The 20,076-nt window shown below is 60.9% G+C and overlaps 6 protein-coding genes across 6 annotated transcripts; 4 read left to right on the forward strand and 2 right to left on the reverse strand.

The window, feature by feature from the left end:
- Positions 1-12: 12 nt before the first annotated feature.
- CHLRE_07g342400v5 (uncharacterized protein) lies at positions 13-1,527 on the reverse strand. Its single transcript, XM_043064377.1, has 2 exons — positions 966-1,527; positions 13-608 (listed from the first exon to the last, which is right to left on the reverse strand). Exon 2 carries the CDS (start codon positions 583-585, stop codon positions 382-384), a length of 204 nt encoding a protein of 67 aa, XP_042922928.1. The 5' UTR covers positions 586-608; positions 966-1,527; the 3' UTR covers positions 13-381.
- A 420-nt stretch (positions 1,528-1,947) lies between these two features.
- On the forward strand, positions 1,948-3,539 carry CHLRE_07g342402v5 (uncharacterized protein). The gene is made up of 2 exons (XM_043064378.1): positions 1,948-2,346; positions 2,461-3,539. The coding sequence occupies exons 1-2, from the start codon at positions 2,264-2,266 to the stop codon at positions 2,708-2,710; spliced, it is 333 nt and encodes a 110-aa protein (XP_042922929.1). The 5' UTR covers positions 1,948-2,263; the 3' UTR covers positions 2,711-3,539.
- Positions 3,540-3,615: 76 nt separating this feature from the next.
- On the forward strand, positions 3,616-9,579 carry CHLRE_07g342350v5 (uncharacterized protein). Its single transcript, XM_043064376.1, has 14 exons — positions 3,616-3,864; positions 4,032-4,209; positions 4,297-4,394; positions 4,465-4,597; positions 4,695-4,853; positions 4,936-5,080; positions 5,273-5,579; positions 5,868-6,165; positions 6,407-6,550; positions 6,758-7,084; positions 7,350-7,529; positions 7,660-7,878; positions 8,054-8,227; positions 8,466-9,579. The coding sequence occupies exons 2-14, from the start codon at positions 4,198-4,200 to the stop codon at positions 8,625-8,627; spliced, it is 2,358 nt and encodes a 785-aa protein (XP_042922930.1). The 5' UTR covers positions 3,616-3,864; positions 4,032-4,197; the 3' UTR covers positions 8,628-9,579.
- Positions 9,580-9,588: 9 nt separating this feature from the next.
- Positions 9,589-10,887, reverse strand: CHLRE_07g342352v5 (uncharacterized protein). The gene has a single exon (XM_001692471.2). It carries the CDS (start codon positions 10,651-10,653, stop codon positions 10,477-10,479), a length of 177 nt encoding a protein of 58 aa, XP_001692523.1. The 5' UTR covers positions 10,654-10,887; the 3' UTR covers positions 9,589-10,476.
- Positions 10,888-11,010: 123 nt separating this feature from the next.
- On the forward strand, positions 11,011-12,688 carry CHLRE_07g342250v5 (uncharacterized protein). The gene is made up of 3 exons (XM_001692353.2): positions 11,011-11,243; positions 11,419-11,634; positions 11,968-12,688. The coding sequence occupies exons 1-3, from the start codon at positions 11,130-11,132 to the stop codon at positions 12,073-12,075; spliced, it is 438 nt and encodes a 145-aa protein (XP_001692405.2). The 5' UTR covers positions 11,011-11,129; the 3' UTR covers positions 12,076-12,688.
- Positions 12,689-13,257: 569 nt separating this feature from the next.
- Positions 13,258-19,414, forward strand: CHLRE_07g342200v5 (uncharacterized protein). The gene is made up of 13 exons (XM_001692354.2): positions 13,258-13,471; positions 13,590-13,672; positions 13,740-13,812; positions 14,121-14,216; positions 14,617-14,754; positions 15,157-15,296; positions 15,539-15,762; positions 15,981-16,165; positions 16,509-16,703; positions 17,043-17,197; positions 17,445-17,544; positions 17,882-18,090; positions 18,308-19,414. The coding sequence occupies exons 1-13, from the start codon at positions 13,349-13,351 to the stop codon at positions 18,528-18,530; spliced, it is 1,944 nt and encodes a 647-aa protein (XP_001692406.1). The 5' UTR covers positions 13,258-13,348; the 3' UTR covers positions 18,531-19,414.
- Positions 19,415-20,076: the final 662 nt, after the last annotated feature.

Here is a 20,076-nt window from a genome sequence, read left to right on the forward strand (position 1 = left end):
TTTCTTTCGCCTCCTGCCATACTCAACACCTCCCCGGCGCCCCACGCTCAAAGGGCTAGGCGCGGGGCGGGGGCGACCTCGGGGCTTCTCGGCATTCTGGCGCGTCGGCAGGCATGACTCAGCAAGTCGCTCAAAACTTTCGATATACTTCCCCGCATTGCATGCCGCCAACATAGTTTGCCATAGAGACTGCATATCATCGGGCACTGGATGCTTTCCTCGCGACCTTGCGAAAGTCAATTGTCCATGGACGCGAGAAGGCACTTCTCGCTCCGCCCAAATTTTCCCTGCCACCTATTTACATGCAATAGGCATTAACAAATACTAATACGCCATTCCACGCTGCCATTCCACCCGCTGGCTGTCATACAAAGCAGGCTCTCACAGCAGGCTCTCCAGCTCCAGCCAGGTGCCATCCGCCTCGTTGCCCACGCCCAGGTAGCCGCCTGGTGCCACCTTCTCGAAGTGCCAGTGCGTCTTGGGCCAGCGCTTGAAGAAGCCCGGCATCACGACGAGCGTGCCCAAGACGCAGGTGTCGAAGGCCTTGGGGCATACCGTACTGCCACGCTCAATTGGTGATTTCATAATTGGTGACAGTAAGAAATCGCCTTGGAATTAAACAGGCTGACACAGACTTTGGTGATGGGCCCTGGCAGAAGCCAGGCCGCATTAAACCCGTGTCACAGAATTTGGTGATGGGACCCCCAGGAGGGTGGGAGGGATGTCTGGGCGAGCCATCCAGGGCATCGGGGTCGGAGACGCATCCAGCCGGCGCGGGCATCCAGCAGTGCTGGGCCACATAACCTGCCTACCTGGGGGCGACCCGACCGGGGTATGCGACAGTGCCCGCCCGGCCATCCAACAGTTCCGGGCCGACCCGACCCAGCCATCCACGCATTGGTCGCCGGCTCATCCCGCATCCCTGGGCCAACCCCAGCACAGACATCCAGCAGACGCGAGCCCACCCGTGCACACATCACGTTTCCTGACTTGGAAAGCTGTTTGGGGAAAAGCCAAATCCATAGGAAGAAAAGCTCCTCCCTCTGGGCGTGGAACATGCTGGGGGCGTGCTGGTCGACACGGCCTGACATGGCGAACCCGCCAAACCTCTTTTCGGCTTAATCTGTTTCATAATCATATAAGCGTGTAGGTTATTCTTCGTAAGCTGCTGTTTGTCTGCTGGAAGCTGAAGCCATACAGCAGATCAACAAGCAACTGTCGTCTTTCTAGCACCAATTCCTGGTTCCACGAGCATGGGATATAGAAAACAGCAGGAATAGTCAAGCCCGTCCTTTGAGGCGCCCAGAAGCGGCCAGCGAGCCGGACGAACCACTGGTTCGCTTCGGCCATCTCGGGTGCCCCGGCCCCTTCTCGTCACAGTCTATGCCCACACCAATGAACACAACCTATTACATGTGCACAGTTCATCGGGGTAAACTAAAGCGAACGCTGGACGTCTTCCGCAGAGACAGCATTTCGGGGTTTAGCGTTGAGCTATAAACGGCCGCTATAGCGTGAACATAGCTCATTATAGTATTGATGCTAAGGCGTAACGAAGGTGTTGAATTCTGAGGGCATGACATGAAAGCACAAAAACACGCTGTTCGAAGCGGCTCTACCCCTGCAATACCCATGGCATACCCCCCCGCTCCTCCCTGGTCCGCGGCGCAGTCATAACAGCACGCCGCGTGTAACGTGCAGAGCCATTCAACAGTGCTGGGGTGACCCCGACCCAGCCATCCAGCAGTCCCCGCCGGGCCATCCAGCATTCCCGGGTCGGCCCGACCGGGCCATCCAACAGTCCCCGCCGAGCCATCCGGTTGTCCCGCCCAGGCATCCAGCAGTGCTGGGCCGGCCCGCTAGGGAACTGCAACAGTGCTTGGAAACGGGTAGTCCCAACCACTCAAAAACAGCCAATCCCCGAAATTCCCACCCTCCTGACCCCCCGAATCGTACCCAGCGTCGCTTTCGGCCCCGGCAGCTGCAACACAAGCCCCGCGCTTGCAGGCGCTATCCTTAAGCTGCTTAGGGCCTTTGGAGGCTACACTGAGCATTGTGCGTATACTATATGACTATTGCTCACTGTAGGAAGCAGCGTCACTAGTCAAAGCAGCCCGTTTGCGTGGTTTTGCCCAACTTGGATTCAGAGTGCACAGGAATTGGTGACGGGCTCTGGCAAATCCTAGTTGACATTGTTCCCTGCTACCAAATTGGTGATTTTCACCAAATTGGTGTCACCAATTGAGCGTGGCAGTACGGTACCATGGACATGCGGTCACCCCGCTTGGAGTACAGCACCCAGCGCTTGTCGCCAGGCTGTGTTGGGGGACTGGTGCCCGCCCACAGGTGCGGGTCAGACTGCCGGTCTGCCTCCAGCTCGTTCATCCATTTGCGCGAGTATGTAGTCGGCGTGGGGAGGTGCGGGCGGCCACTGCTGCGCTGCGACCTGCACGTTCACAGCTGCTGCTGCTGCAGCCCGAGTACGTCGCTGCCGCTGAGCTTGTGCGTCAAGCTCAGCCAACCGCGCCTCGGGGGACAGCTGCTGTCGGCGGTCGCGCTGCCGCTGAGCTTGTGCGTCAAGCTCGGGCCTGCGCGCCTCGGGGGACAGCTGCTGTCAGCGGTCGCGCTGCCGCTGAGCTTCAGCCTTGTGGCGGCTCGCCGGGGACGAGGCAGGCTCGTAGTCCGAATCGCTACTAGGCATTTAAGTTGAATGTATTGTATTAGAGTCTCGCACGAGAAGGTGTTGGAGATGCCGTCCAGGCACATGGTGTAGGGCAGCACGCAGCCACGCAGCCACGGACAGGGGTGTTCCTGGGGGGCTTCGCCCCCCCTGGAACGCTGCGCTGGGGGGGCTCAGCCCAAAAATAGGGTGATACGCTTCACGGTGTAAGTATCACGAGTGGGATGAGCGAGGACGAGACGCAGCGCTTGGAATGCCCCAGCGTGTGGGGGCAACCAGGGGCACCCCTAGGGGCAACTACACACTTTCCGTGTGGTAAGGGCTGTCCGTGCACTTTGCATGACGGAGTTAGCAATAACGAGAGCGCTACTGCGCGACGGCGGCACAAACACTGAAGCTGTATGGCAACAGGTCAAGAATGGCGCACTGAAGGCTACACTGCAGCAGCTTCTACACGGGGTCTGACGGGGTGGGGCCGCGTAGCGGCTGCTGTCGACTGTGTCGAGCCGCCACGCGTGCATGATGTGAGAGTTTTCCTTTGTTTTATACGGTATCGACCAATGTGTTTGATGCACTTGACAGCAGCAGCATGCGGCCGGAGAGAGCAAGCACGGACCCCGGCATGTCACCAAAAAGAGTTGACTTCGAACGCCCAGGCGGGAGTGGACAGGATCGCGCATAAGTTGTGAGGACAATACGGGTGCCGGCCGCACCCTCACTTTGGCCTGTGCTTACGAAAAGTTGGGGGACTCGGCCGCTCTGAGTCTGAGCGCTGTGCAAGGTCTAAGTACATTCTTCAGGCATTAAGAAGCCCTGTACCAGCTGAATGGCTTGGAGCCGGAGCAGAATCGAACTGGCTCCTGGGCGGCATGGGGGGATGCGACCAAAGGACTGCGTCTCACGCCAGGGTCTTGCTAAGAGGTCTCAGTCTTACAGTTTAGTATCTGCAAGTTACTGCCATTCATCGTTAGGCCTTGACTCGCCGCGGCGCTCTAGGCGTGCGTAACGAACCCGACTGAAAGCCTACGAGCCCACAATGACGCGCCCGTGAGCACTCTTTAAACATTATAGATAGTATGGTTGGCTAGAGAGCTGCCGGGGCCAGCAGCAGGCCTTTTCCCCAGCCGCACCCATTCGCGGAGAACCCAGAGAGGAGAGGGCTCTTGGCCAGGTCTCTTGGCCAGGTGAATCCTCTGCAGAAATCTTTGGCTCTGGCGAGGCCCAGGCAGCTGGCTCGTGCCTACAGCCCTTTCAGGGCACTGAAGACGACTCAATCACGTCACTGCTTGAGCTACCAGTCCGCTTTCCAAGCTCGGCTTCTGACAGAGCACGGACTCATAATACTGCGTAGGCGTGCCCGGCGGTCCGGCCTCGCGGAGCAGCAGCGGGCGAGGAGGGCGAGCGGGGCTAGTCGCCGGAGCAGCATGGCGCCCTGAGGCGCTCACCGGCCTCTGCGGTGTTTAGGACACAGCCTCGTGGGCGGGCTTCTGCCCATCTATAGAGTCAAGAGCGGCATCATGGGGGACCAGGTCAGTTCCCCGCCCAAGTCGGACCGAGCTGGGCATGCTGTTGCAGCTTCATGGACAGTGCTTGATGGTGGCATGTTGAACGTGCAGGTCCTGGACCTGGCAGTGCAAGCGCAAGTCTTTGAGATTTGCGCAGCGCCCATCTGGATATATGACAGCACATTTAGCGTCAACGTATGGGGAAACAAGTAAGTCGCTGCGGAAGGGGACGCTCAGCGCATCCGGGGGCGCTAACCAGGCGCTGGCCGCTACTCGCAGGGCTGCCTTGGAGCTGTTTGGCGTGGATGAGGCCTCGTTCAAGGCCGCTCAGGTTGAGCAGCTCGGCTCCTTCACGCCGGAGCAGCTGCGGCTATGGAAAAAGCTGAACGCGCAAGTGCACCAGGACGTGGAGGTAGGCTGCGAGCTGGCCGGGGTTGGGCGCATGCCTCGCTCGCACATGGGGGGCCGGTGAGGTGGGACTAAGCGCCGTTTTACGGCATGTTGCGCAGGTCGAGAAGAAGGAGATCAACGTGACGGTAACCACCGGCGAGCCGGTGCCGGGCTTCCTGAAATTGGAGAAGGCCCGAGTGGTGCTGAAAGCATCATACCGGGCCATTCGCTTGCGGGAGGGCTCTTCGTCGCGCGAGCGGGACCTCACGTTGATACAGGTAATTAAAGTTACACAGATGGCGGCATGCAGGCGTGCCAGCGGTTTCTTTTATTGAGCGAGTGTACACGGCGGCCGCGCAGGTCACTGCGCAGGTGGCGCCCACCGTGGAAGACAACCAGCTGCGCCTCGTGGAGATGTGCAACAATCACCCCATGTTTCAGTTCTTGTTCGATGAGAGCGGCAAGCTGCTGGCAGCGAACAAGCGGGCCATGTGCAACATGCGAGGTGCGCATGTCGACGGAGGTTGTGATGCGGGCTGCATTTAAGGAATGCCAGCATAATGGAACGTTTAAGGCGTAGATGTGTGCCTTTATGCACTTACGCGTCTTCGCGTGAGGCCTGGACGTGCGGGCATCCCTCGTCTACCGACCGCTGAGTCGTCTTCCGTCGCTTCCGTAATTTCCTTCGCATCTGCAGAACACCTCGGGTCGTGCGAAAACTACAACCTCCAAAACTACCTCGCCATCGGGGAGTGTGACGGCAGCCTCGGGCCGGATGAGATGTATAAGGAGGCCATGGAGGCGATATTCGTGCTCGAGCAGCCGTGCCACCGCTTCCCGCAGCTTAGATGGAGCAAGCGGCATCCGGGAAAGTACCGCTGGGTGCTGTACGAGATGTGGCCGTCCATCGACCCGGTCAGCCAGCAGAAGGCGGTGCTGGTGTGTGAGCAGAACATTTCGCAGGTGAAGGCGCTGGAGGAGCAGATCAAGAAGCAAAACGAGCGGTAAGCTGTCCCACGTGGCTACGTTGATGGGGGCCGGGTTGGGGGCGGAATATGGACAATGCGTGCTTGGAAGAGTGCACGGGGACGGATGGGTATTCGGGCGGCACCACTGCAAACCAGGGCCATGTCGCACACCGCCAGGATTGCAAACCCAGCTTGCGTGCGACCTAGTCCTGGAATGGGTCCTGCCGAACATCACCAAAACATGCGCATCTGTGTCTGAGCCGCTTCAGAAAGCGTGCTGACGTTGCGCTTGCGCTGTTTGTGCTTTCCGTTGGGGTTGCCCAGGCTCGAAGCGCAGCTGGAGGAGGCGCTCGCGCAGCGCGACCCAGTGCACAAACCGGCGATCGACATTGACACGCCGGCAGACAAGACGTTGAAGCTGCTAGATAAAATCATGCGGGGGAAGCTGACGGAGGTGACGCCGCGGGAAGCCCAGGAGGTGCGCGACGCCATTATCCAGGCGGGCGACCTGCGGCAGCCCGTTAACTTCAACGAGCAGCTGATGAAGAACAGCCAGACGGTACTGGACAGCGAGGTCAGCCAGTCGCTGATCCAGCTGCTCAGTTCCAGACGACCAGCCAAGGTGAGGGTGCGGCGGCGCTGGGGTGTCGGGGCATTGAAGTGGCGGGGGGCGGGTGGAATCGGGTGGGGGTTGGGACGGCAGGCCGGCGGGCGGGTGGGTCAAACGGTTGATAGGTCAAGTAATTCCCGAGCCATGTGTGGATGAAGGGTTGGTTTAGACCTCGACCGGCGGGCGGGTGATGTGTAATCCTGCGCTCGCTGCGGATCGGCCTGCCCACCACGGTATCTTTTGGAACCCACAGATCAAGGAGGAGGACGACGAGGGCGAGGACCAGCCGAAGCCCGGGCACCCGAACCAGGACCTGCGGCACATCTACGCACGCAGCAACGTGACGCAGGACAGCGTGCGGGCGCTCATCGCCATGCACAAGAACCTGCCGGATGAGGTGGGCCACAGGAGCGGGCGGAGACAAGGAGGGATGCGGCGTGGGACACGGAAGCTGAAGCCAAAGCGCAGCTGTCTTAGGGGCGGCGGGAGGCGGGAATGCGGGGACGCGGGGCGGCGAAACGTGGCTCCAGGAAACGGGAGTCCGGAATGACTGAGCATGACACACAGTAACGTCGAACGCTTTCGCTTCCTGGCGGTTGTGCAGGTGCTGACGGTGCTGCAGAGGATAGACGACTGGCAGTTCGACGCATTCAAGCTGAATGAGGTCAGCGGCGGGCGGCCGCTGTCGCTGCTGTCTTACGCGCTCATGAAGCACAACGGGTTAGTGGACAAGTTCCAGATGGACGACCACCGGCTCGTTAAGTTCCTCATGCGGGTCGAGGACGGGTACCCCAACAACCCGTACCACAACCGGATCCACGCGGCGGACGTGCTCCAGAGCTTGCACGTGCTTGTGGTGCGCGGCGGCCTCAAAGCGCCGGACCACACGTACTGCGACGACGTGTCGCTGGCGTCGTGCTACCTCTCGGCGGTGGGTGCGGCCCGGAGGGATTGGTGGTCAGCAGGCGGGGTTCAGGTGTAAGGGTCCGTAAGGTGGGATTGACGGGCGGGTGCAAGGGCGGCGGCGCAGTGGCGGCCGCGCGGTTGGGCGCGAGTGGCACAACTTGCGTCAGGACCCGTTGTGGGCGCAGCAGTAGCAGCAGCAGCTGTGTATTACTGCCACCATAGCATGGGCCGCCATGGGTTCCCGTTGCGCCTACGCTTAATCCCTTGCGCGGTTGCGTGTGCCCGCACAGATCATCCACGACTTCGAGCACAAGGGGGTCAACAACGACTACCTCATCCGCGTGTCGGACGGGCTAGCGGTGTTGTACAACGACCGCTCGCCGATGGAGAACCACCACTTGGCGGCATCATTCCAGCTCATGAACTCGGACGAGTACAACTTCCTGCGCAAGATGCACAACAAGCAGCGGGTGAGCTTGTTGGACGCATCTGTACCAGCGGGCTCCCTGTGGCATGCCGCGCTGTGGCAGATTGCGCCATCCATCCTCCCTGTCCTTGACTGTCACGCCTTCTCGTTGCTGCCCGTCGCTGACCCTGCAGGAAACGCTGCGCAAGCAGATCATCGAGATGGTGCTCGCTACCGACATGAAGCAGCACTTCGCCATCCACAGCATGTTCCAGGCCAAGATGCAGCTGAACGGGACGGTGCCCAGCGGCGGGAACGGGAGCGGGGGGAAGACCATGCGCTCCTCCCCGCACAGCACAAGCCAGGACGGACACAAAGTCGTGGACGAGGATCAGCGCAGCCTGGTGCTGCAGGTGCGTTGCCAGAGCGGCTGGGGGAGATGGCTGATGCGGCGTGGGTCCAGGTGCCTGGGGCTATGTTGAGCATGGGTTAATGGTTTGCGAAAGCAGGGCCTGTTGGGCGATTCCCTCAATGTTCATCGGCTTCTGACTGACCGGAGCGGATGTGTTTTCGCATGGCCTGCCGCAGGTGGCGCTCAAGTGCGCAGACCTGGGCCACCTGGCGAGCCCGCGCATCGTGCACAAGAAGTGGGTGCAGTACCTGGAGGAGGAGTTCTTCCGGCAGGGCGACCGCGAGAAGCAGAACAACCTGTCGGTGTCGCCCCTCATGGACCGGGACAAGAACGGCATCTCCAAGTCGCAGGTGCGCTGGGCGTAACGCTGGGGAATGGCATCAGTGGGAGGCGTGGCTAGCACGAAGCACATGCGGGCGTGCGGTTGCACTTGCCAAGGAATGCGTGTGCCCTGAGCTTTGCGCATTGCACACATACACACAAGTGCACTTTGCGCATTGTTTTCCTTGTGCTACACTTGGCGACGCCGTACTCGTCTCATCTTACTCTGTCCTCCCATTCGCTCGTCCCCTCGTGCCATCCTTCCAGGTGGGCTTCTTCGACATCGTGGCCTTGCCGCTCTTCCAGAGCTTCGCGCAGGCGTTCCCGGAGGCGACGCCAATGCTCGACGCCGTGAAGGACAATTATGCCATGTGGCGTGAGGAGGCGGCCGTGTACACCAACGCCAACAGCGCACGCAGCAGCAAGTAGTCGGCGTGACCGCAGCGTGCCAAAGCTGCGGCTGCCCGGCGCGCGCGCATGACTATGATTAACGCGCAGCGGTGCATCGCTGCGGCGTTCTTGCGGGCGCGCTGTTTGGGTTGATTGAGAGCGTGCGCTGTGGCGGGGCGGCGCGCGGCGGCGGCAGGAGGGGCGGGCTGTGTGGGCTGGGATGCCCCCACATGCCTCTTCCTGTGCCGACTGTGTGCCCGGCCCCAAGGTTTGTAGACGTGTGATTTCTGAACCGCGGAGCGCCTGAGAATGCGGCCACGCCGGAGCCGCCATGAATGCCTTCACTTTGCCGTCCACGCCGGGCGGCCGGCATGGCGGTATGTACTTTGGTTTGCTAGAGGACCCAGACGTGTGTGTGCATGGCCTGTTTTGTCTGTGTGGAGGTTGGCAGCGCTTGCAGTGAGGCCCGATAGGATAGCCCTCGCAAGCAGGTCCAAGAGGATGACTGTCGCATACACGTTAATTTGGATGTTGGATGGCGTTAGGATGGCCCTGTGTGCGGGCTGTGCGCGTGTGAAGTTTTATGCCGCTTGGCTCTGCGGCGGCATTCATCGAGGTCAGTCGTGATCGTGGCAGCTGGACAAGGAGCAGGTACTGCATACGTGAATACAATATCGCAGCCAAGGCTTGCCGGGGCGAGTCTAGGGTGCAAATCGCTCTCTAGGGTGCAGGTCGCTCTCTTTGTGCATGACTAATCGCCATACAGACACTGAGCCGCGCGCCGAACTCGGCCGATTGCCGCAACCAAGACTACTGAGCAAAAGAGTGGTGCGCCTGGCTGCGCTGTGCGATTTCGCGTGAGCACTGGAGCATGGAGTGTGAGCACTGAGGAAGCGTGTAACTGTGTTTGAGATTTCGAACATAGCTGTCACCAGGAGAGGCCCTCCCCAGGCTGTCACCAACCCGCAACATGGCGACACGACGGATAGCTTCGACTCTTCGAGGAGAATAGACGAGAGTAATTTAGCCGATTCTCGTAAGCACACCAAATGAGTGCAGAGTCGCCTCTCATGCAACCAGAGATTTACATACAGCTGTGTTTCGTCATTCTCCCTCAGCGCTCTCGTGCTCCCAGCAGCAGTGCTGTCTAGGACAAACCTTCCAAGGCCGTCCATCAATCGTACGTCACAATTCCAGCCAGACATGGCTGCTGTTGCGCATGCTGCTCCCCGAACATAGTGGCGCATCTGTCCGCCCTCCCATGCCAACCTGCATTGCATCCGAATGCGAAGGTGCCTGGTCCGCCCGCAAACTGCCTAAAAGCAGTGACGTCTTCGTTGTGTTAGTTCGACTCTGGCATGACTAGCCCTGGCCTGCCTTCAAAGCACAAAACGTTGGAGCAGATAAAAACGGCAGACAATAGCGTCTAGTCATTCTAGTGCCTTGGCGGCTTGGCACCCTGGACATCGTCAAGTGCCACGTGGACCTGTTGGCAAGGCACCGTAGTCCTAGGTATCAAACGTCTGGTAGACACGGCATGAGGTCGGCTGCTCCGAATGAGGAGTCTACACTTTGACCGCGGTATGCCCAGCCCACTGGCTTGCTGGCGCTGCCAGGTTAAGCCAGACACGCCCAACGCGAACCGAACCAAACACACGGCACCGACGCACACCGCCGAACCCGTCCTCCAATTCTCGGCGCATTGTTTGCCACAGCCCAGCCGCTACGTCGCTCTCGCCTCCAAAACCCTCTTATTCCTACGCCGGCGCGCTGCTCAGTCGCTGCATACAGCAGCCTGCCACGCGTGCCATCGGCGGCGCGCGCCTCGTCCCCGCCCGCAGACTCGGTCAGCTCCTCTCCCGCCCACCCGAGGGCGGCAGGCGCTGTGTTACCGGGCCTCAAACTGCACGACCTTGTTCGTCCGCTTCTTGTACAGGATGCGGTAACCGCACTCACGGCACTGGATGATGTCGCCGGGCTTCAGACTAATCTCTGAACCGCATTGCCCGCAAATGTAGGGCACGCCCATCGTCACAGTCGCCGGCATAGTCCCGTAGCCGCTCATGGTGGCCGTCCACTAATAAACAGTGCAGCGCAGCGGAGTGGTCGGCGGCCTCCGGCCACGCCTTAAAGGACTGAGCAAGGCAAACGTTTCACTATTATATCAAGTGCCTACGCAGGGTATTGTGCAGGCGGTGTTCAGGCGTGAAGGCCAGGAAGATGTGCTTGACAGCCGGCACAAGTTCAGCAAGGAGGCTGGGGTTTGAGGCAAATTCGAGTCTTTCAAGTGGCTTCTCCCATGTGTCCCCAAACGAGTTTGTCCTGCGGAACAGAGAGTGCCGATCCGGCGCCGGTCCATGGGAGCGTGGACGTCCTCGAGTGCGTTCACAAGCTACCAAGCCATTATATGCATCCGAATCCAAACATAGCACAGCTATCATCCCGGTAACCAAATATTGACAGCGTTCCCTGCATCTCCCGCCACGCCTGCATAATAAGCACCCTAGACTTCTCATTTACCTGTCACTAAGCAATAAAAGAATGAGCTCGGGCCCACGGAATGAGAACGAGGTGCTTCAAGAGTTCCAGGCTCGGCGGGAGCGCATCCAAGTGACTTGGACAAAGATCATGGAGCTAGGGGCTGAAGCAACAGAGGTAAATACCCTAGGTGTGCCAAGCGGCGGCCTGGGGAGCAGGCGAGCTCCGCCCCTCGGCACCCTCTTCTTGCCGGGGTCGGCTGCCCACACCCTCCTTGCGCACCCTTTGGTCGCCACGCCATGTTGAGCACGTCAACACGGCCCGCCAATCTGTTTTACTTTACTTCATGCAGCACCAACTGGTGATGGACGCGCTCCAGAAGCTGGATAAGGACCGGAAGTGCTTCCGGCTGGTGGGCGACGTGCTGGTGGAGCGGACAGTGGGCGAGACGGTGCCGGCGGTATTGAAGAACCGCGACAACCTGAAGAGCACGATTGAGTCGTTCCAAAAGCAGCTGGACATTCAGAAAAAGGAGCTGGCGGAGTTCCAGGAGAAGTACAAGATCCGGGTGAGTTAGGAGTGGGGTTGACAGGTTGAGGGCTGCGAACGGAGTGGACTCGGTCGTGCTGGTGTAGGGGCTCGTGTGGGGCTGCAGTTGCGCCACAGGGATGGCGGAGGGCCGTGCTGTGGCCGCAGCAGCGCGAGCCTTAGCGGTGGTGGCATGGCGCATGCGTTTTGATATGGCGGAAGGGCCGGACTAAGATCAAGCTTTGATCTCGCCACACTGCTTCTGCCAGCGCGCGGTGCTGCGCTATGCCGCCCACACGTTGGCTTCCTACATTTGCAATCTCAAATGCACTCGCTGACACACCTTTTCGGTTACGCGGGCCGCAATAAACAGGTGCGCTCGGAGAGCGACGTGGCGGCGGAGGAGGCGGCCGCGGCAAGGGCCAAGGAGGGTGCCAAGGCGGCCGCGGCGCAGCAGGGCGTGCTGGTCTCCAAGTCGTAGGCGGATCACAGCTGGCGCTGCCCCTCCGGTAGTATATGCCGTGGCTCGTGGTCAGGCCACACGACTGGTGCAGGAGGGTGGAGGATAGCCCAGCCCAGGCTTGGGCGTGGGCTTGGCGCTGTCGCCCAGGGCTCCGCTTGCGAAGGCCGACATGGTTGGTGAGGATAGTGAGGAGGAGCTCGTGTGGCAGGGGTGTTCATGGGGGCCTTCGTCCCCCGCTGAATTACTGCGCTCCGGAGGCTCAGCCCTGAAACAGCGGCAAGATTCCAGTTCCGCACTGTGCTTAAGGACGGATACGATGATGGATCGTGGTGGACTTGGACGCAAGGCACGTGGCGCGTGGTGGGGCACATGCGTTGGTCGAGTGACCGTTGGTTAGGAGGAGCTGCGAAGGCAGCTATCGCTTTCAAGTGCGCTGGAAAGTTGCGCGCAATGTGAAGCGCGGTTTGCTTCACGGCGCGTATGATTGGGGCGGGCTCTGTGCGCAATGGTGGCTGCTGTACGACACTCGGCATACGCGCGCGGTCTGATGACATCGGTGTTTAGGCACGTTGGCGTGCGAACAGACGCCAGTGTGACAGGCGAAGCCGTGTAAGCTCGTGCCTATCGGCTATCGCACATAACTATAACAGTGCGCTGCCTGGCATCTACAGAAGCTACTTGGTCAACTAGGCAGGCAGCCACTCACTGAGCAACCGCTGGGTCGTACGACCTGCAAGGCTGAGGGCCCGACTGAAGGCGGAAGAAGGGCAGGAGCGGTCAGCGTAATGCCGCACCCCTGTGTGCCATCTAGGCATCTAGCAGTAAGACTTGTTGAATATCTGCTGCGCCTATGAGAGTCCCTGCGCATGCAATGGCAGGGGTTGAACCGTTGCAGAACCGACGCAGCACTGGCAGCAAGGGCGCATTGCCGTGTGCAAGCAGACAAAGCACCTCTGTAGCATCCCCTCCCTTGCGCATCACGGCGTCCCTGGCTTCCTGCGCTGTCCCACAGTCGAGCACAAAGCCACGCCAGTTTCTAGATTTAGGCAACAAACCATGCTCTTGCTAAGGCGAACCCGGACGCGGACTGGACAGCTGGGCCGCTGGGGTGAGCCTAGGCGACATGCTGCCACGGCGATGGTGCAGGAGGGGAATTTGACGCCTGCTCCCCCGTAGTGCATACTTATTAGGTAGCAGCTGCTCTAATATACATGTCGTTTTGCTTACAGCGTTTAGCGGTGCCCTAAGGCCTTTGCACATTGGCCCGCAAGAACATCGCCAGTCTTATTTCATGGCTTTCTTTCAGCAGCCCGCGAGGCCAATCGCGGAAGGCCAGTACACGCAGACAATCTATACGCTCATAAAGGAGCAAAAGTTCGCGGAGGCTATTCAGCACTTGCAATATCAGCTTCAGGTCGGTATCAGCTTCAGGTTAAAGCCTACATAGCGTGGATTGTCTCGCTCTAAGGCGCTGCCGTCGGCGTGGGGCGCGGTCGTCGCTGACATGCCTCTTAACTTCGGTGCTCTCGCAGAACGTCCCGGAGAGCCGCGCAGCTCTATCCCTGCTAGGATATTGCTACTACTACACAGGGCAATATGACATGGCATCGCAAATGTAGGTGCTGTGTGCAAGTGTCCGAAGGGAAAGCCTCTTGACGCGCCTTGTGCTTTGGGACTCCCAGGTACGAACAGCTGGTGACTTTGTATCCCAGCAATGAGGACTACAAGCTGTACTATGCCCAGAGTCTCTACAAGGTGGGCATTTCGGACCATAACTGGAGCTGCCTGCGAGGGCTTAACGACAGGAGCCGGCTGGAGGGCTTTCTGTTGCTGGAGAAGGGGGCCTTCGTGGCGCGAGTAGGGGGAACAGTTGCAACGCAGTAAATGGCAGGGGGGGCAGGGGGCGGGGCAGGGGGCGGGGCAGGGGTGGGAGGGCGGGGGGGGGGGGGGGGCCCACGCGAGACGCGGGGATGCAGGCAGCGGTGCGAGTGGCTGTAACGAGGCGGCCACCCGCTTTGGCGTATTGACGTCTGGATTCATTCTGAGGCTCTCGTGACGCGCAGGGCGGCATGTACCCGGAGGCCAGTAAAGCAGTGGTCAAGGTGGAGGGCCACCAAAAGGCTGTCACGACGCTGCTGGTGGCGTGCTCGTACGAGCAGGTGAGGCGCGGGGCAACTGGGTCGGGCACGGGGAGTAAGCGCGGGGCCTGCAAAAGTGGATTGCGCAGGCAGCTTGGAAGCCGTGCGCGATTTGAGATGGCCCCGGGGTTGTAGCCGATTCAATGAACGTTATGTCAGGGCAACGTGTTCCGTCACTCAGCGGATGCGTGGGTGCCTGGGCGCGCCGCCCACGTATCACGACCTGCGACCACAAAGGACACAATACCGGCGCCGGTCGGGGCTCTGGACTAGCTGCTGCGTGGCCTTGAACCTTACCCAGGCCCAACTGCTATCAACCAGGCGCACAGGCCGCAGTGTGCCCTCTCCTTCCTTCACTCTTCAGTGCCCCCCCCCTCTTGCCTCACGGCCCCTCCTCGCTTTTGCCCCCCCTTCCCCGCAGGATGACCTGACTGGCTGCCGGCGGCAGCTGGACAAGTGCGCGCCGGAGGACCCGGACACGATGGTCAACACCGGCTGCATCATGTTCAAGGAGGGCAAGTTTGAGGCGGCGCGGCAGAAGTTCAACGACGCGGTGCAGGTGAGGGCGGGCCGGCTGGGGCTGCTTGCGGCGGCAGCGGTGCTGATGTTGGTCGTGGTGGTTGTGCAGCCAATGTGGTCGATATTCGATGTGGTCAAAATTAATGGCGTCGCATCCGACCGCACGTGTACTCAAATGGTTTGGGACGACGTGCCTTGTCCGAAAGGAACCAGCCGCCCGCCGTCAGAAGTGGAATCCGCAACGATTGGGCTCGCTGCCCAGAATAATTACCGCTGCACATTTGCCAGCCTGGTGACCAGAAAGCCCGCGGCGGGGATGCCAGGGCCGGGGAACGGAGCTGTGAAGCCGCGGTTGCTCCATTCCTTCCCACCACCCATGCTTCCGCCAATTGCTCTTGCCGTCAATCCTGCCCGGGCTCCTCCTGCGACCTGCGCCCGCCAGGCTCTGGGCTACCAGCCCGAGCTGCTGTACAACATCGCGCTGTGCTACTACAAGACCAAGCAGTTCGGGCCCGCACTCAAGCACCTGGCGGAGATCATTGAAAAGGCCGTGCGCGAGCACCCCGAGCTCAGCGTGGGCAGGTGCGCCCGTGTGTGTATGGGCATTGCGTGTGTGCGCGTGGGCATTGAGCGTGTGCGCGTGCGAGCGGTGTCGGGTGGGTGGGTAATATGAAGTACTGGCGTAGGCGGTAGAGTCCCGGAACTGTGTGCGGGGTAGTCAACGTTAAATCTACATCAGCCGACGGCAGAGCCCACCCCCAATGCCTGCGCCCGCCTTCCAACTCTCCAACTCCCCATCCCATCTTCCCCCTGCCCTCCCGCAGCAACACGGACGGCATGGAGGTGCGCAGCGTGGGCAACAGCCAGACGCTCAAGGAGACGGCGCTGATCGAGGCGTTCAACCTCAAGGCGGCCATCGAGTACACCATGAAGAACGTGGAGGCGGCCAAGGAGGCGCTGACGGACATGCCGCCGCGCGCCGAGGAGGAACTGGACCCGGTCACGCTGCACAACAGCGCGCTCATCAACATGGACAGCGACCCCACAGGTGCGCGCTTGTGCGTGTTGTGGGGGCGGCAGTGGCTGGGGTGTATGGCATGCTGCTGTGGTTGCGGATATGCCGTAGTTGTGTGTGATTGAGGTTGGGGGTGAGGGCCGCAGCAGTGGCGGCGTGCTTCCACCGTGTTCACTCAGTGTCTTGCATGCGCTGCAGCATTGCCTAAACCCCGGCCATGCCCTCATCCTCCCCCTCCCCCCACCTCGCAGGCGGCTTCAAGAAGCTCAACTTCCTGCTGCAGAGCCCGCCCTTCCCGCCCGAGACCTTTGCCAACCTGCTGCTGCTGTACTGCAAGCCCAGCCACGGCTTCTACGACCTGGCGGCGGACGTGCTTGCGGAGAACCCGCAGTACGCCGGCAAGCTGCTCAGCCCCGACCTGTACGACTACCTGCAGGTGCGGGGGGCGGGGGGAGGCGGGTAGTAGATACCAGCCCAAAGTCAACCGAACCTGGACTGGGGACCGGGGACTGTAACCACCAGCCCAAGCTAAATTGAACCCATTGCAATAGGGCGAGGAGGAGAGCGTGGCCTATGCTTTACTACGCGGGGGGGGGCGCGGTGTGTGGGTCGGATGTGTCAGATGTGCTGGGTGCGGGCGGCTAGAGAGTGGTTTTGAGGCTCGATGTTGAAGCAGCGGTGGGTAGGACTCTTCTGAGAGTACTGGAAATGCCCACAGGAGTTTCTGTCTGATCTGGTGTCTTCTTCTTTCCCTACCATGCGCCCCCTGCTTCCGCCAGGCCGCCATCGGGCGCTACAAGAGTCCCGAGGAGGCGTTCCGGCGCTTCGACGAGCTGGCCACCCGCCACGTGGAGCAGCTGCGGCGGCTGACCAAGCAGATCCAGGACGCCCGCATCGCGCGCGACAACGACGCCATCAAGCGCGCCATCAACGAGTATGACGAGGCGCTGGAGGCCTACATCCCCGGACTCATGGTGCGTGGGCTGGGCTGGGGTGGGCGGGGCTGCGGAGGGCTGGGGTGCGGAGGGAGGGAGGAAGGGAGGGTGGATGGGCTGTGCGAGGGGGGTTTGTGTGCGAGGGGAATTGTGCGTTGGGGTGGCCTCGTGCGGTTGGCTGGGGGCGCGGTTGAGCAGGCTGACCCAGCTGGCTGCCGGAAAGTCTTTTTTACGCTACCTTCCTGGCTATTAGCCCCATGATTCCTAGTTTGGTTGGGACTTAACCAACAACTACCCCTGCCCCGCTCCCACCAGCCCCACCATGCCTGATTTCCTCCCCTCCCCTCCTCATCCCCTTCTTTCCTGCCCCGCCCTCAGGCCATGGCGAGCATCTACTGGGACATGGAGCTGTACAGCAACGTGGAGAAGATCTTCCGCCAGTCGGCCGAGTTCTGCTCCGAGCACGAGGTGTGGAAGCTCAACGTGGCGCACACCTTCTTCATGCAGGACAACCACTACAAGGAGGCCATCAGGTGGGGGCAGGCAGCGGGGGTGGGGGCAGCGGGGCTGGGAGGCTGGCGATCGCGACCGCTGCGGGGGAGGCGATGGGGCGGCAGTCAGCGTCCTTTGCCCTGTGCTGTGATTGCAACTGTAACTGGCCAGTCGTAGAGTTCGCAACCGAGCCCCTCGCCTCGCCCCATCGCGCCGCTCACTTCTGTGTGGATGTGGATGTGGATGTGTGTGTGTGTGTGTGTGTGTGTGTGTGTGTGTACTGTGCAGGTACTACGAGCCTGTGGTGAAGAAGAACGCGGACAACCTGCTGGGCGTCACCGCCATCGTGCTCGCCAACCTGTGCGTGTCCTACATCATGACAAGCCAGGTGCGTGCGTGCTGGAGCAGCCTAAGGGACACCGCGGGGTTCGGGGTGCGGGTATGTGCCTGCGTTTGTGTGACTGCGCATGTGTTTGAGGGCACACGGAAGGAAGGAGGAGACACGCAAGGCTGTGTATGCGATGCGGCGTGCATGTGTATACGAAGTTTGGGCGGCGCTGCAATATGTGGCAAGCCCTATCTCGGTTAGACCTCCGTATCGCAGCTAGAACAAGCGCCCCGACGTCTGCCAGCGACCTTCCCCTGACATGCACAGCCCCTGACCCCCTCCAACCCCAACTCCGCACCCTCCTCCCGTTCCCACTCCCGCTCTCCGCTCAACGCAGAACGAGGAGGCTGAGGAGCTGATGCGCAAGGTGGAGAAGGAGGAGGAGCGCAGCTCCATGCAGGACCCCGACAAGCCCTGCTTCCACCTGTGCATCATTAACCTGGTCATCGGCACGCTGTACTGCGCCAAGGGCAACTACGAGTTCGGCGTGTCGCGCATCATCAAGTCGCTGGAGCCGTACGACAAGAAGCTGGAGACCGACACCTGGTGCGTACGGCACAGCAAAGTACTGCCGTGTTACTGCTGTAATAATGTACAGCACGGCCGAGGAGGCAGGGATGGCATGGCATCAGGCGGGCAGGGTCAGCGCGACTGGGGCCACGGATGCTACCGTAGACGCGGGTATGCCCACCCTCTCCACTCTTTCCGTCATCTTACCCGGCTCCACCTCTCCCCGTGTCCATCCGCCGGCCCACTTGCGCAGGTACTACGCCAAGCGCTGCTTCCTGGCGCTGATCGAGAACTTGGCCAAGCACATGATCGTGCTTAAGGACAGCAGCTTCACGGAGATCATGGCCTTCCTCAACGAGGCGGAGAAGCACGGCAAGGACATCCGCGTGGTGTTCAACGAGGGCAAGCACCAGAGCCGCACCATTGCGTCGGAGGCGCGCATGCTCAAGAAGATGTTCCTCAAGCTGCGCGACTAAGGCGCTAGGAGAATGGGGAGCGGGAGCAGGCGGCTGGAGCGGGCGCGGAGAAGGGGCGGCGGGCTTGGTGGGCGTGGAGTTGCGTGGATTTGCGCGTCCTGCTTGGTGGTGGGGGCAGCGGCGTGGCGTGTCAAGGCAGTGGCGCGCTGGAGGCGCGTCAATGCGCCCCACCACGGAGCCTGGCGGAGGTGTGGGCGGGGTAACTTGGGCGCATGATTGAAGAGAATGGGCTGCTGAAAGATTGCAGTCACGCATGCTGGACCGGTTGGGAGGCTACAAGGCGAAACAGTGGCCAGGCGGGCGATTGCCTGCCTGATAATGTACATACCTTTGGCAGTGGTGCACGTGGTGAGTATAAAGCAAGTTACAGTGGCGGGCGAGGACAAATGTGTGCTCAGGTTAGGGCGCATTCCGGGAAGGAGGCGATGTAAGGAGTAGGAACTGGCGCATGTGGCAGTGTGGGTACGCCACGCACACGAGCCATGCCAGGCTGGGTCCGAGGGCTCAGGTATGCAGGACAGCGCCGTCGCGCATTGGTTTGCAGGCCAGTGCGGGTTTGCATGCGAGCGCATGACAGGCCATCTCAGGGGCGCATCTCTGCGTGCTTGCGCGCTGGGATTGTCCCTTGTGTAGAATGCAGGCCGTGTGGGAACGTGGCGAGCGCGAGACAGCGAGAGTGCCTCGGATAAGTCGGATTGCCCCCGATCGACTGGACTGAGACAGTCCGCGGGCGTGGGTGGGCTGTGAACTGGAGGCTCGAGCCCCCGGCCCGACACGGTGCGCACGGGCCAAGCAGGGCCAAGTTGACGTATATCCGTAGTTCCGTATGGATGTGACGAGCCGGCGCAACACTCCTTGCAATGCTGCAAATAAGGCGAGCAATGTGGTTATGTGGAGTCAGCTGGCCCCACGCTGGTCGCCCCCAATTCCTGCGGCGCCACACGCATAGCTTTGGACACGCGCTGGACACGATACGGTACCCCGGACAACTTTCCGCTCGCCTGCAAGCTCCGTATGCCCGTTCATCACCTGCGCAACCGTCTTGGTTCACGAAGCCGTGATGCGATGACCCGCCAGTGTGAAATGTCACGGCTGGCCGAGCTTGCCGGGGAGGCACCATAATCCCCGCTGTCCCCACACCCACCCGCTACCCTCGTCGGTACAGCAACTCCGGCGTTCGACCAGCCATGCAGTTCTGCTCTGCCGATGCAAACTGTTTGCTGTCTGCTTGGGGTATGGGCGTCAGCTGCACCCTACGGGACCTCGCCAACCTGCCTCAACCGTGTCCCATCACACACCACCCGCTACACCCCCTTGCGTCGATTCGAGGCGACCAAGAAAACCTCGCCAGCACTCCGAAAGCGCTCGCCTCACCCGCCAAACTCATCATTCTAAACATAAGGACGGAATGGAGTGGGAGATCTAGAGCGGATCTAGGTCGCTGCGGTGGCCAAGTGCAGTGCCGGCCGGAGGGGGTCGTGCCAAGACCCGGTCCAGCGACCTTTGGGTCCTCCACCCGCGCGCACCCAGACATACAGACGCCCCT

The sequence above is a fragment of the Chlamydomonas reinhardtii genome, chromosome 7 (genome assembly GCF_000002595.2).
Source record: "Chlamydomonas reinhardtii strain CC-503 cw92 mt+ chromosome 7, whole genome shotgun sequence".
In the NCBI taxonomy this organism is placed as follows: Eukaryota; Viridiplantae; Chlorophyta; class Chlorophyceae; order Chlamydomonadales; family Chlamydomonadaceae; genus Chlamydomonas; species Chlamydomonas reinhardtii.

Bases quoted from the DNA above. Each gene is read 5' to 3' on its own strand.
- CHLRE_07g342400v5 (XM_043064377.1), bottom strand. From the start codon at position 585: ATGAAATCACCAATTGAGCGTGGCAGTACGGTATGCCCCAAGGCCTTC.
- CHLRE_07g342402v5 (XM_043064378.1), top strand. From the start codon at position 2,264: ATGGACATGCGGTCACCCCGCTTGGAGTACAGCACCCAGCGCTTGTCG. The intron at 2,347-2,460 runs GTGCGGGTCAGA...GCACGTTCACAG, and splicing joins GGACTGGTGCCCGCCCACAG to CTGCTGCTGCTGCAGCCCGA.
- CHLRE_07g342350v5 (XM_043064376.1), top strand. The intron at 4,598-4,694 runs GTAGGCTGCGAG...CATGTTGCGCAG, and splicing joins AAGTGCACCAGGACGTGGAG to GTCGAGAAGAAGGAGATCAA. The intron at 7,085-7,349 runs GTGGGTGCGGCC...GTGCCCGCACAG, and splicing joins CGTCGTGCTACCTCTCGGCG to ATCATCCACGACTTCGAGCA.
- CHLRE_07g342352v5 (XM_001692471.2), bottom strand. From the start codon at position 10,653: ATGAGCGGCTACGGGACTATGCCGGCGACTGTGACGATGGGCGTGCCC.
- CHLRE_07g342250v5 (XM_001692353.2), top strand. From the start codon at position 11,130: ATGAGCTCGGGCCCACGGAATGAGAACGAGGTGCTTCAAGAGTTCCAG. The intron at 11,244-11,418 runs GTAAATACCCTA...TACTTCATGCAG, and splicing joins TAGGGGCTGAAGCAACAGAG to CACCAACTGGTGATGGACGC. The intron at 11,635-11,967 runs GTGAGTTAGGAG...CGCAATAAACAG, and splicing joins AGGAGAAGTACAAGATCCGG to GTGCGCTCGGAGAGCGACGT.
- CHLRE_07g342200v5 (XM_001692354.2), top strand. From the start codon at position 13,349: ATGGCTTTCTTTCAGCAGCCCGCGAGGCCAATCGCGGAAGGCCAGTAC. The intron at 13,813-14,120 runs GTGGGCATTTCG...CGTGACGCGCAG, and splicing joins ATGCCCAGAGTCTCTACAAG to GGCGGCATGTACCCGGAGGC. The intron at 16,166-16,508 runs GTGCGGGGGGCG...TGCTTCCGCCAG, and splicing joins ACCTGTACGACTACCTGCAG to GCCGCCATCGGGCGCTACAA.